Source organism: Dermacentor albipictus, chromosome 3 (assembly GCF_038994185.2).
Source record: "Dermacentor albipictus isolate Rhodes 1998 colony chromosome 3, USDA_Dalb.pri_finalv2, whole genome shotgun sequence".
Lineage (NCBI taxonomy): Eukaryota > Metazoa > Arthropoda > Arachnida > Ixodida > Ixodidae > Dermacentor > Dermacentor albipictus.
The window spans coordinates 858848-872980 of NC_091823.1; the positions used below are offsets into that span (position 1 = coordinate 858848).

Consider the following 14133-nt stretch of genomic DNA (forward strand, 5'->3'; position numbering starts at 1 on the left):
AATTGGGTTTGTCAACAAGTACAATTTGATTAGCCCCACCCAATTCGGATTCAGAAAAGGCATGTCTGCAGAATTTGCCCTTGTCATGCAAAAAAAAAAAATTCTAAAAGCCTTCGATGAAAAACGCTTGATAGCTGGTATATATATCGACTTCTTGAAGGCGTTAGACCGTCTAAACCATTTAACGCTAACTAAAAAACTTGAATTACATGGAATTAGAGGCACACCGCTCACGCTTATAACATCCTACCTGCAACATAGAATGCAATGTGTTTGCATTCAGGGAAATTTATCTCCGTGCAAAGCAGTTACCTCAGGTGTCCCCCAAGGGAGCATATTTGGACCACTTCTATTTAATTTCTATATAAATGACATTACACAAGGTAACCATGGCACAGAGTATGTAACTTACGCAGATGATACAACAATTCTTTTTCACAGTCATCGCTATGAAACTCTTCAAAGTAATATTAATGAAGCTCTCGGTGATCTACACAAGTGGAGCATAATAAATTCGTTTGAAATTAACATAGCTAAAACAAAAGCTATTATCTTCACATGCTAACGAACCTGAACCAGCTACTTATATTACAAACGAAAGCACTTCGTCACATTGCTTGCATTAAAAAAACTGCGCACACAAAACCTCTATTTATATAATACAATATTGTAACTGTGTATAAATTGTACGCTTTAAATCTAGCCAGAAAATATAAATAGTATTCAGACAGACTTCTACGTACACTTTCAGAGTTGATACCACTCACAAGGTCTTATAATTCATGCAGTGATGATATCTGGAAAATACCCTTTACATGCCTTATGTTAACAAAACAAATGCTTCGTCACACGCTTCCAAAGCTGTTAAACGAACTTCGTCAATACGGAATGAAATTAGAAACAACTGGAAACTGTGCAATCAAGGCATTTTTTTGTTGCGAAAGATAGATGAATTTCTTTTGTGCACATTAAGTATAGTTTTATTCAAGATTTCCGAATTATTTTTTTTCCCGCAGTGTTAAAATTGTATAAAGCATCGATGAATTTATTGTCATGAATGCCTTAGGGAATTATTGTATAATGAGTACACATATTTTGTATTCCCACGCTCTCACTGTATGCCATGTAAACAGGGGTTTGACGCTTCTCAAGTGGATAGATCCACTTTTTTTCTAGCCCTCATCTTCCACAAAAGAACAGATTTGCAGATGGAATAAAGTTTTGTGATTGACTGATTGATTGATTGATTGATTGGTTGATTGATTGATTGTGCACATGACTGTATTGTTGTGTTCGTCAGTGATAATGTTTTTAACTACAACCCATATAGCATAAACTTCAGCAGTGAAAACAGAGGCATGTCTTGGTAATCGAATACTTGTTTCCCAATTTTCCATTACAGCCCCTACACCCTTGTGTTTTTTTATTTTAGAGTCACCAGTGTAAAATTTCATGTTATTCTGATATTTGTACTGAAGAGCATGGAATTCTTGTATAATGTGTTTGTGTGAGGTGTCACTTTTCTTTAGAAGTGTTAATGTCTAGTCACATAACTGTGTGAAATTGTACCACGGGCGCAATCGTTTTGGTTTTAACGAACACAGAGGTGAAGTAGTTCCTTCCAAATTGTACATCACTGATCCAGCCATTGCACTAAGGTGTGAGTGCGAGCCTGAAATGTGCGTACTGCAGCAGATTAGAGCAGTGCATTCTGCTCCACAAAACATTGAAACTGGCCGAGAGACGAGAATCAACCTATATCATCATCATAATCATCATCAGCCTGGTTACGCCCACTGCAGGGCAAAGGCCTCTCCCATACTTCTCCAATGACCCCGGTCATGTACTAATTATGGCCATGTTGTCCCTGCAAACTTCTTAATCTCATCCTCATTCGTCCACCTAACTTTCTGTCGCCCCCTGCTACGCTTCCCTTCCTTTGGAATCCAGTCCGTAACCCTTAATGACCATCGGTTATCTTCCCTCCTCATTACATGTCCTGCCCATGCCCATTTCTTTTTCTTGATTTCAACTAAGGTGTCATTAACCCGCGTTTGTTCCCTCACCTAATCTGCTCTTTTCCTATCCCTTCTTTCCATAGCTCGTTGCGTCGTCCTCAACTTAAGTAGAACCCTTTTCAAAAGCCTCCAGGTTTCTGCCCCATACCTGAGTACTGGTAAGACACAGCTGTTACACGCTTTTCTCTTGAGGAATAATGGCAACCTGCTGTTCATGATCTGAGAATGCCTGCCAAACGCACCCCAGCCCATTCTTATTCTTCTGATTATTTCAGTCTCATGATCCAGATCTGTGGTCACTACCTGCCCTAAGCAGATGTATTCCCTTACCACTTCAACTGCCTCGCTACCTATCGTAAACTGCTGCTCCCTTCCGAGACTGTTAAACATTACTTTAGTTTTCTGCAGATTAATTTTTAGACCCACCCTTCTGCTTTGCCTCTCCAGGTCAGTGAGCATGCATTGCAATTGGTCTACTGAGTTACTGAGCAAGGCAATAATATCAGTGAATTGCAAGTTACTAAGGTATTCTCCATTAACTTTTATCCCCAATTCTTCCCACTCCAGGTCTCTGAATAACTCCTGTAAACAAGCTGTGAATAGCATTGGAGAGATCAACCTATATATGGCACTGCAAATGATGGCTAGTGCGTAAAGCAGATTGAAGCACGAGATCATATCGAACTGCTTGAGGCACTCTGGATTTGGGAACACCCAAGCAGTGACTAGCTCAGCTGAAGCCAAAGATGACCTTTTAATTGCTTCACGGTGGATGACGCTCGAGGACAAGGGATTTGTGCCTGCTGATGTTCAGCTCGATGACTTCGTTAACATCAATGTCAACGGGAAATTCCACAAGGAATCGACAGATTCTGAGATCACTGAGAGCGTGCAGAAACATGACACTGTCTCGTCATCTGGAGAAGAACACAATCCGCAAGACACACTGACCCTGGCGACTGCTTTGAGTAATGGATGCTTTTGACCTCATCAGAAACGTTATCGGAGCACAACACAATGATATTGCAATGGCTCTTTTAATGGACTGTGAGACTCCCGTAACGCCTTTGCTTACCGTGAAGCGTAAGCAATCCAGGCTGACCAACTTCTGGAAATAAAACTTCCGGTAACCATAAGCTTGAAAAACTTTGCTGACTTTGTCATAAATATGCAGTGAAATTGTGATACTAATTCAAATTGCTTCACTGCAGCAGCGCATGTGCCCTAAAATTAGCGCTTCACGATTGGCCGGGCAAGCGTGCTTTAGGCGTTGGCCGCGATGCATGAAAAATTCTGTAAAATGTGTTGCTGAGTGGAGGAGCATCATGCTCTTCCCTGACCGTCGCTCGTAGGTTGAGCTTTGTGGAAATTCATCTACTCAAGGTACAGCGCATCTTGTTTTGTTGCACCTTCTTTTTTTTTTCACTGTAACCTTCTCGTGGTTATATTGTACAAAGGTGAATTGTTCTGTTCCTGCGGCACTGCATTTAATGTATGGAAGCATGTGTCTCTGTCATGGTGGCGTTTTCTGCAGCTTTTACTGCTTGTTCCCTATGTCATGTGTGCAGTAGGGTGATGCAATAAACATTATTACTGTTGTAAGTCAAATCTGTCTTGTCTGCAAAGTTGTTTGAATAGATCGAACTATATCGTACATTGAAGCAGTTTGTAAATGATTCAGAATGTTGCCTCAAACTGAAAGGAGAGCACTTACATGCAAAGCAGCCATACCATGACCAGCCTAGCATGCCCAGAAGGAAAATTAAATAGTTGACAAAGTAGACATGGTTCCCAGCCCCTGCAAAGAGACAAATCAATATCCTCATTAGCAAGTGACCTGACGAGATTCTACAATTTGAACAACCAAAGCAAACTTTTACCGCCCCGCTCACTGCAGCATTTTTGTAGAGTTGCTGAGAGGCTGATCAAAGTTTTGACAGTGAATATTGAAGCCCATCACAAATTCACTCACTCATTAAATAGCTACAGTACACAGAGGTGCTTGATGAAGTGCATTCAAGCTCTTACTGTATGTATAGTAGCCTAAGTGATGATGAAAAGATTCCTACGAAACCCATCTAATGATGGCTGTCAACATTAATGCAATTAGCATTGAAGCAATGTAGCAAGACACTGTATTGCTGAAGACAACTCTAATTAAAATTCCTAGTGGTCATTCTAAGATTTCCATTGTTTTGAATATAGCATGCAACATGTTTCGGAGATAGGCGCACTTTGCTGACACTCGATCGCTGTCATGACCGTGATGGCCTGACAATGACTGTATGATGACGACACAGTCACAATGACAGCATGATGGAGATGGAATGCCGTCAATGAAACGACAAAGGGTATCATGGGATGAAGGCCCTCGCATGTGACACACTATCTTTTGGTTGTGTATGCAAGCAGTAGGAGAAGTCCCCTTGCCTTCGTAACATTGCCTGCTATGTATGAAATGGAATGTAGGTTTTGTAAACATTATAGGCCTTGAGCTGCCGCAGTGGAGATGCAATACAACTGCCTCAGCACTCTTAGATCATAGATATCATCTATGATATAATCCCTAGCCTTCGTAACATTGCCTGCTATGTATGAAATGGAATGTAGGTTTTGTAAACATTATAGGCCTTGAGCTGCCGCAGTGGAGATGCAATACAACTGCCTCAGCACTCTTAGATCATAGATATCATATGCTTGGACAAGAACTCATCCATCTTGTGCATGCATGCAGGTCCTCACCAACACAGTTGTTGACCCAAGGGCAGTGGTGGTCGAAGCGAGCCACACAGTGGTTGCACACAGAACAATGCTTGGAGCGTAGTGGCCGACGCACAAGGCAGGTGCTGCAGAACACGGCCGGGTCGAAGCCATCTCGCTCGGCCAGCTCCACTATCGTCTGCGCCACAAGCCCTCTTAAAGAGGTCAACACATACCACCAACAAGAGGCACAACCCCGGCTCCAAAAATATCTTTTGAGATGTCTAACACAATCTGTCAGTCACTGTCCTCATAAGCAGGTATCAATAAGTGGATTGGCATCATTATCATGCACCAAAAAAGCATCTGTGCCTATTTCCTTGAAATAAGTCTAAGCTAAATCATTAAGTACCGTACCTCCAGTTCATGTCTTCTGGCACAACCACAAAAAATTAAGCTTCCAGCACAGAATTTGTCAATTTATAGCTACTGCTACTGAGAACACATGATTGCATGCAGGACATGTAGACAGTGACATACAAAACAGCATGTAAAAAGAGTGCATTTTTATATTTTCCACTGCTGCTGTTTGCTGTCCGCCAAGCATCATTCCACTTGTCTTCAACAACACAAAGTTGGTAACAATGCTCTGTGCATCTGAGGTGTCGAGCACAAATAACAGGCTGATTGGCAAGTGATTGGTCATAGGCAATAAGGCAGGCACACATCCGCAATCTCACCCTGTACTTTTGTTCCACGTTGGCGATGATGATGCCTGGATCTGCCCGCCACGACTTGTAGAAAGAGTAGAACAGTGGCACAGATGAGATCACAAAGCCCACATTGACCCAAAGGGTGCCAACATCTTTAAGCTCAAGTCAAGGTTTTACTGGGTAGAGTAAGAAAGCATGCAAAATATAGCCTCTTTGCATAACTTCAAACCAACATTCACTTAGCCACATGCATAATTATATGACAAAAATCCATAGGCACACACAGAAATTCACACACAAATGTGCACAGTATTTTCTGGACTTAGTTTGTACACAGCCTTGATAGCTTTTCTTTTTCTTGCTACACTTTCACACTGTCCCTTGCTTTGCAGAGGCAGTGTTGTTTCATACACATAGCGACGCAATACCGCTGCATTTTTTCAATGGCCTCATCCTTGTGCTTGTTGCATGGGAAGGTCAGTGAAAGATTACAGAGAACGTGTTCAATGATGCCCCAGAACACATCACAATCGTCCATGTTCTTTTAAAAAAGAAATCAGCACGGTGAAGCATTTCGAATAACTGAGTTCGAGTGTGTGAGAGCACCTTGTGGCCCTGCAGAATCTCAGCGTTGCCTCCTGCCTACTAGGGGTTGTGACTGAAAGAGACTGCGTGCTGTTTGCACAGGAAAGCAGCTTCATCATTTTTTGGCTGACGAACGCTGTTCAGTATGGCGTCAACAACAGCGGCACTGCTGTAGTCATGTCGCACGCTGTCATCACACTCACTCTTCAGTTTCAATCAGACCGTCCAGCTTTGCTTTGAGCATGTCTAGGAGGTTCAACCGGTCTAGTTTCTCATCCATGAATGCAGCTCTAAAGGCAGCAAAATTAAGATCAGGCGCTTCCTCTCTCGCATAGCAGTTGCCAAACATAGGCAGCTTCAGCAGAGTGCACACGGTGAGCGTTCTGTACAGCTGAAGGAATGTCGGCATGTCGGGGTTCACCTGCAGCTAGTCAGGCTTTTCCGAAAGATCGTTCTACAGGGTCCTAACTGAATTTTGCAGTGAGAACATATTTGAAGCCGCATTCTGTTTACAGGTGTTCTGTCAGGTCTAACGAAGATAAGAGGGATACTCGGACGCCCTCAGCTGTTAAACGGAGTCATGAATGTTTGATGATAACACCAAAGTTGAGATCACATTTTCAGTCGTTGAGCCATTGTGATTCCCTCATCACAGGGATGTCCTTGCCTTTTTTTGTGCACTCCATCACCTGGATGTCGCCTGTTTACTGCATTAGACACGTCATCCATAGGTTCAGTAAACTACACAGTACCTGCCATATCTCCAGCATAATGAACACATTCGGCTCAGTTGATGGCCAAAGCCATAGATTGGCTAGGCACCTGCATTCTGAGTTTAATACACATGAGGTCTATGTTTGAGGGGTCTAGGTGGCGGTTTGTTACTTTTGGGCATACCTTCAAGCCACCAGGATTTTTCAGATTTTCTTTGTAGACAGCTACAGGGAACCACCATTTCACCCACTATTGTTTTACTTTGAGGAGACGCGGCTTTAGCAGTCATGCACTTAAAGACGTGCAGCACATCTGAAAATACGTACACCTTTTGCTCTCCAGACACAGGTTGCTCAAAGAAGTGTTTGGCTGTGTCCATTTTCTCACTGACACCAAGCTCAGTCCACATTTTTCTGTTGGTGCTGGCGCCATCACATACAATGCCATCAACAACCGTGCCTTCATTTTCCAACATCGCTATCGCTTGCAGCACCAACTGGCTCAAAACAGTTCCCTTTGTCGCTCTCCTTAATGCAAACACCCCACTAGATTGTGAATAATTTTCTTCGAAGGATCAAAACATAAACACAAGTTTGTGGTCAGCCAGCATAGATGTTTCCCCGCTACCCTCACTGTAGTCAATGAGGCCAATGCAGGTTAGCATTCTTGAGTCTACACATAATCTTTCCCTCACATGTACCACATCAAAGAGAAGCATGTCATGCCTTCGGAAGCTGGATTTCACATCCAATTTCTTTTTCAGTGCTGCAAGAAGTCCTAATCGAAACCCCATTTCATCTCTATGGTAGCAATGTATTTCTTTATGGCTTCAACACAGGGCAAAGACAATATGTTGCTTTCCCAAAGAAACCTGTGGCTTGACGTCTAACGAATATGTAACAGTAGACAGTAGCAGCCAGTTCTCTGTGTACTGCCTTCTCTGTTCTGACATAGCTTTCATGGTCGCTATGCACTCCGTTCACAGCATACAGTAAGTTTCCAGAAGCCCCGCTTTGTTTGCCAAGTCTTCCACTTCACTGTGTTTTAGGGCTTTAGCTTGCTCTTTACACTTCAGCAGTTCATTGACGACCGCTTCCTTTCTTTTCTGGAGCCTCAAATTTGAAAAAAAAAAAAGAATATTACACACATTCCCAATTACAATAGCCCAGATAAAAATTATCTGTGCTCATAACCTGTGCAAATACCATATATGTGCCAGATTCTAAGTACCTCTTTTTCAGCCAGATTGGTTCGAAAATTGCCTGCATGTTGCCAGTAAACAATTTTCTTTTTTACAGGTCGTGTTGTAAGGACAATAGATTTTTTTTCACAGAAACCTGTCTTTCTGGAGTGTCCTACCATTCAAGCATTTTTGCAGTTTCTCTGTTTGCAAAAAAGAAAAATTGGTTCACATAGTTGAGCAATGTCGAAGACTCCAGTAGTGTAGTAACACCAGCCATAAATGGCTCCTGTTCAAGCACAAGAACAAACTTTTTTCGATTGCTTTGATAAGTGTAAACCAAGAGAGACCAAACCGAAAGAGACCAAGAGCACAACAGCAAGGTTTCCTACTAATGAGGTTTAAACATCTATGAAGCAATAGATAATCTCTTTGCTACATCCTACCTAGTGTATTGTAGATTCGTGAGAACAAGAAGGATACAAGGCCACAGGTCTGTCATCCACGTGATATACATCCAGAATTTAGTAGCCAGGTACACAGCCATCGGGAGAACATTCATAGTGCGTTCATCAAATAAACATCTGAAATGACAAAATGTAAAGACCAAGTATCTGAAATAACAGCACATCACATGCACAGAAATGCCTTGGGTATGTACAAAGCACTGGCCACTTGATGAAAACATACATAAGCGCTGTGACCTACGCCACACAGCAATGAATGCGCAAGGACGGGAAACAGGAGTTGACCAGTTGCCACCACTACTTGGATAGAGGCGGCTCTTATCCAGACGTAGCAGAATGGGTGTGTTGGGTGTGTTGGACTACTGAGTTTACGTTGTGCCTTAGCTTGTTCGTACTTTTTTTTTTTTTGCCCATAGCAGAAGAAAGTGTAGAGGTCTTCGTGGGACTGTGTGTCATGTGTGGCACTATGTCACACAACAGCTGCGTGGTGGTGCGAGGCACAAGCACAAGATATCGCAGGTTTCCATGAAAACAGTGCAGTGAAGCATAGTTGAAAAGTTTCCGAGCTGTGCACAGCCAAAATGATACAGAGGTGTGACAAATCTTTAAGATGTGTGGGGATGCGCGACTCTCGCGCGTCCCGATGTTTTCCCCGCATAGCGCGTCTCCTGTAATCTGGCTTCGCCGCGTGGCCTACGTGATGCTCGCGGCGGTCGATGTGGTTGGGGCGCAGTGCGAGAGATGGTGCGAGTGTTGCGCTGCTAACGCTGCCTCACGGCAGGGTTACTTGGGGGCGCAAGGCAGAACGGGCTGCCTCTTTCCCGGCGGGTCGGTGAACAGCGTGAACATCCCGCGCGCGCGGCGACCCATGCTTCTGCGAGACCGCCTCGCGTGGCCGCCTTCGAACGCGCCACAATTCGCGTGACCGTACACGTGAATGACCAGGCGTTGGGATCCAGCATGGGGCGAACATATTCGCTCGTTTTCCGGTAGCCGTGAGTTGGACTTCTTGATTTGTCGCGCACCCAGCGGCATGTTTTGCAGACAGCAACTCAGCTAGCAGGCATTGATGTATGAAAGGTGCAATAAATGCCCTTGTGATTGTTTGCACTACTGTGTTGTCATTCCTTTGTCCCAAGAGCACGGAGGAGAATCCCACATCTGGCGCCCAACGTGGGGCTCTTGGGGCATCGGACGATAGTCTTAACAGTTTTGCTTCGTTCGAGACCTTTGTTTGAACCGAAGCGTAGGCCTAGCGTGAATTTTGATCGCTAGCATCGGCGGTGTGCTTTCTTGAGCGAGGCGACGGTGGCTGTAGTGTGTTTGAACATGTCAACGTGCTAAGCCTTTTCGCAAGTGTTTTTTTATTACATTCGTCGGTACGAGAGCCACGTGGTCTGCATCCTGGGAGAGCGAGGCTCAGCGCCCGCGGAGCATATTGGCAGGCCTGAAGCGAGTGAGTACGGAAGCCTCGTGGGTGGTCCGAATTTCTTATGTAAATAGCTTCTTCTATCTCTTTGACTCTGATAAAGTCGCGGCTCTGCGAGCCGGGTGGCCGCGGGCCACGGGTGCCACTACGGGCTGACTGGTATTGTGGCCTGGCACCGAGCGCTCCGACACCGTCTGGGACGGTGGGCGCCGTCAACTCGAATGCTGTGTGCACCGAGCAGAGTAGGACCACCTCACAGAGCTGACGTCTCCTCGCGGCTGCCTGTTTTGCGCTCATTTTGGGTGTTGTTTTTGGATGCCGGTTGTTGTCAGGGTAGCGACGCTTTAGGCCTAAGGCTTTACGAAGCTGCCTGTCGCACGTGGAGAGACACAACCTGGTGGACCGTGGCGTTGAGGTGTTGCAATTTGCTTCCCTCATTCTATTTAGCCTCGCACGAATTGAAATTACTCGTTCGACTCAAGGAAGCGAGCTTCGTTTACGCGAACTTAGCATCTGAGTAGCTGCCCGATCTTTTGCTAGCCGAGTTGAACATCGTACCACGTGGGCGATGCGCATGCAGAATTCCTCTCCCTTGCACTACTTTAGTGTTTGCCGAGTGTTTTGAGTGTACGCAGCGTGATTGGAGTCACCCCTGGCTTGCTGTCACCTGCACATCGTCTGCGCTGCTGCTCGGGACTACGATCAAGCCACCCCGGGTGATGGTGATGCTGTGGCCAGTTCGGTGCAGCGACTTTGGTGGCCTCCTGTATCCAGCTGACAACCCTCAGCGGCGGACAAAAGAGCCAGCGGTCACCGACAGCTACGGCGGCTCTTGCCAGCAGGGCGCGTCGGCGCGAGCGACGCTTGCTCGCACCGACTACTGCGTCGTCGTCTCCGGAGTCCTGGCCTGGAATCGTGCCGTCGAGTTACAAAGCTGCTGCCGTGACCGGCGGACGCCAGCGGTGTACCCAAGGACAGTCATCTCGCATGCTATGGACAGCGTGTGGACATTTCGTCAGCGCGGCCACTGTTGCATGTACTATCTTGTTCGCGAAACACGGGTTAATGTTAGGCCGTGTCACATGTTTCGCCGGAATAAGAAGTGATTTAAGGTTGGGGGGATGTGGGGATGCGCGACTCTCGCGCGTCCCGATGTTTTCCGCGCATAGCGCGTCTCCTGTAATCTGGCTTCGCTGCGTGGCCTGCGTGATGCTCGCGGCGGTCGATGTGGTTGGGGCGCAGTGCGACAGATGGCGCGAGTGTTGCTCTGCTAACACCGCCTCACGGCAGGGTTACTTGGGGGCGCAGGGCAGAACGGGCTGCCTCTTTCCCAGCGGGTCGGCGAACAGCGTGGACATCCCGCGCGCGCGGCGACCCATGCTTCTGCAAGACCGCCTCGTGTGGCCGCCTTCGAACGCGCCACGATTCGCGTGACCGTACACGCGAATGACCAGGCGTTGGGATCCAGCATGGGGCGAACATATTTGCTAGTTTTTCGGTCGGGGTGAGTCGGACTTCTAGATTTGTCGCGCGCCCATCGGCATGTTTTGTGGATAGTAACACGGCTAGCAGGCATTGATCTATGAAAGGTGCAATAAATTCCCTTGTGATTGTTTGCACTACTGTGTTGTCATTCCTTTGTCCCAAGAGCACGGAAGGAGAACCCCACAGATGTTTGCTTCGCTTTACAAATGATGCAGCTGCTTGCAGATGCAACTCTCAGGTCACGTGACCGCTAAAGTGAAGCAATGTCATGTTCCGTATAAAGTCCAAGTTCGATAATATCCTATTGCGACCAGCGTGCTGTATGCTTTGAGTGTGAGTGAAAGCGTCCAAGGGTGAGCACAGAAGGATGGGGGCTTGATGAGCGCAGCCTTCACACGAGAGAAAAGAGGCGAGTGCAGCAAGCATCAAGTGCACATAGGAGAGGGAGTGGGGCAAGTTGGCATGCGTCTCCTTTTCAAGCATGGCCATGACAGTGCGTGGATGTCAGCGCAACTGAGCGCATACGATGTCTGCGTGCCTTATTTAAATGTAATCTGCAGCGTGTGCAAAGAATGGCCGTGCCGAGATGGCGTGTCATAATGTAAGCTGTCTTCGCACATTTAGTGCTGGAGGTTGTGTATTCTCAAGTTTCGGAGACGTGTTGACGAGAGGCACAAGAAGCATTCACGCCCCGCTGCTGGCGCTTTTCTTGATAGCGTCATCTTACTGCAGATGATACTATCAGCTACAGGGTTGGAGAGGATGTGAAAGCGTTGTTGGCTTCATTTTGCACTGATGATGTGAAGATATCATTGGCACGGCATGAAACCTTATCTTCCGTTACGACTTTCAAGTTAAACAAAATGAAATTTTTTCCTTATTTAAACTTACTTTTCCTGATTGCCCAATAATTCAGAAAATTATGCGGCCCCTTCCATGTAAGAAAGATCCACTGTCAACTATACTTATTTGCATAAAAGGTCGAACTTTTATATAATGAAATTTTGATATAACGAAGTGAATATCTGATTTTATCCATTTAATTATATCAAGATTTAACAGTAATTATTTAGTAATTATTTACTACATAAAAGGCTATGTAGCTCAAAGAATTATAAACAAAACCAAATGTGACAAGTGCTTGAGAGCACTCATTTGGCCATCTGTTTCTAAAATACCTACGGATGCCTAATTAAATCAGGAAGTAGACGGGGGAGGAGTGCATTGCTCGTCTGATTAACTGCGTTTACACATCTGCAAATGTGGAAAACTTGTTCACATACAGCTTTGTGGGCTCACAATACATCTCCCTGCACAGTGTCGGTAAATTGCCCAAAAAGGAGGCTTCACGACATGACACAACGGCCCGCGACGATAGACCTACTGCATGTTTTTAGCACGGGGTCGAAAAACCTGACAGCTCTTTCAGGAGCATGAGATATCTAGGACAGTTAATGCATTTACTGCCTAAAACATTATGCCAGAAAATATGTACAACACTGCACTTGAACAGACAGATAGATGCTAGAGCATCCCCTTTGAAACGGTGCGGTGGGAAGCACCACCAAACTCTTGTTCTTATTTTGCCTAATGTCCTACCTATATTTCTGAAAAAGGAAAGAACACACAAAAACAAAGAATTCTCAGCTTCAAACTTTTTGAACCACTACTGGGAACTTTGTGTACGCCTCCGTTGTTTGTGGTCTCAATACTTTTCCGCCAACAAACCTCCAAACACCTCTTACTAGTCTCCATTGTGGGCATGTTTATTTTCCCCTTGCTGTCCTTAAAGCCAAGGGCTTCAAGGAGGCCAGAGGAGCCTGAACCGACCACTGAGCACTGTGGGGATGCGCGACTCTCGCGCGTCCCGATGTTTTTCCCGCATAGCGCGTCTCCCGTAGTGCGGCTTCGCCGCGTGATGCCCGCGGCGGTCGATGTGGTTGGGGCGCAGTGCGGGAGATGGCGCGAGTGTCGCGCTGCTGCGGGGTGACTTGGGCGCCGGGAGACACGGTGCTTGCTCTCTTTCCCGGCGGGTCGGCGCACGACGTGGACGTGCCGCACGCGCGCGGCGACCCATGCTTCTGCGAGACCGCCTCGCGTGGCTGCCTTCGAACGCACGACCGTTGGCATGACCGAACACGTGAACGACCAGGCGTTGGGATCCAGCATGGGGCGAACATATTCGCTCGCTATCGGTCACGGTGAGTCGGACTTCTAGATTTGTCGCGCGCCCATCGGCATGTTTTGTGTATAGCAACTCGGCTAGCAGGCATTGATCTATAAAAGGTGCAATAAATGCCCTTGTGATTGTTTGCACTACTGTGTTGTCGTTCCTTTGTCCCAAGAGTACGGTGTGAGAACCCCACAGCACATATCTTCAGATTCTAACAAAACATGTTCCATCGTTTCCCTAGCTCTACCAGAGCTAGCACACACTTCTTCCTCCCAGTTGTACCGCGCTTTATATATATGTGTTGTGTTCTAAGGCATCTTGATCTGGCTTCGAAGAGTAAAGAGCTTCCCTTTGAGTTATAAAATATTTCTCTCCTGATTTCGTTTTTCCCTCTTAGGTAGTTACCCATAGCAGGTTTCTTTTCCATTGCCACCCCCCATGAGATTGTCTCAGCCTCTATGACTTTGCATGAGACTTTCCTTGTTGCCACGTTGGTGACCATACTCGTCGCATACTTGCTCTGGTAAGCTTTCTAGTTCATTTTATCCACCGTGAGTCAGCACACTCAGCATCCACTGCCCCCGATGGAGGAGGAAAGCAAGTGCCGCTCTGTGTCAAACTATGGTACGTACAGATGGGCTGAGATGTGTGCGCAGACACTACCTAGCA

General features: G+C 46.1%; 1 protein-coding gene across 3 annotated transcripts in view; it reads right to left on the bottom strand.

Moving 5' to 3' along the window:
• Hip14 (palmitoyltransferase Hip14) overlaps positions 1–14133 on the bottom strand; it is a 126157-nt gene that overhangs the window by 74454 nt on the left and 37570 nt on the right. For all 3 annotated transcript variants that reach the window (XR_011512578.1, XM_070534916.1, XM_070534917.1), the window contains exons 8-11: positions 8394–8494; positions 5459–5583; positions 4761–4917; positions 3733–3816 (exon numbers count right to left, since the gene is read on the bottom strand). Coding sequence is in view for 2 of the 3 variants with exons in the window: in XM_070534916.1 (XP_070391017.1) it covers positions 3733–3816; positions 4761–4917; positions 5459–5583; positions 8394–8494 (467 nt within the window). In the remaining variant the exon portion in view is untranslated. The remainder of the gene's footprint in view (positions 1–3732; positions 3817–4760; positions 4918–5458; positions 5584–8393; positions 8495–14133) is intronic.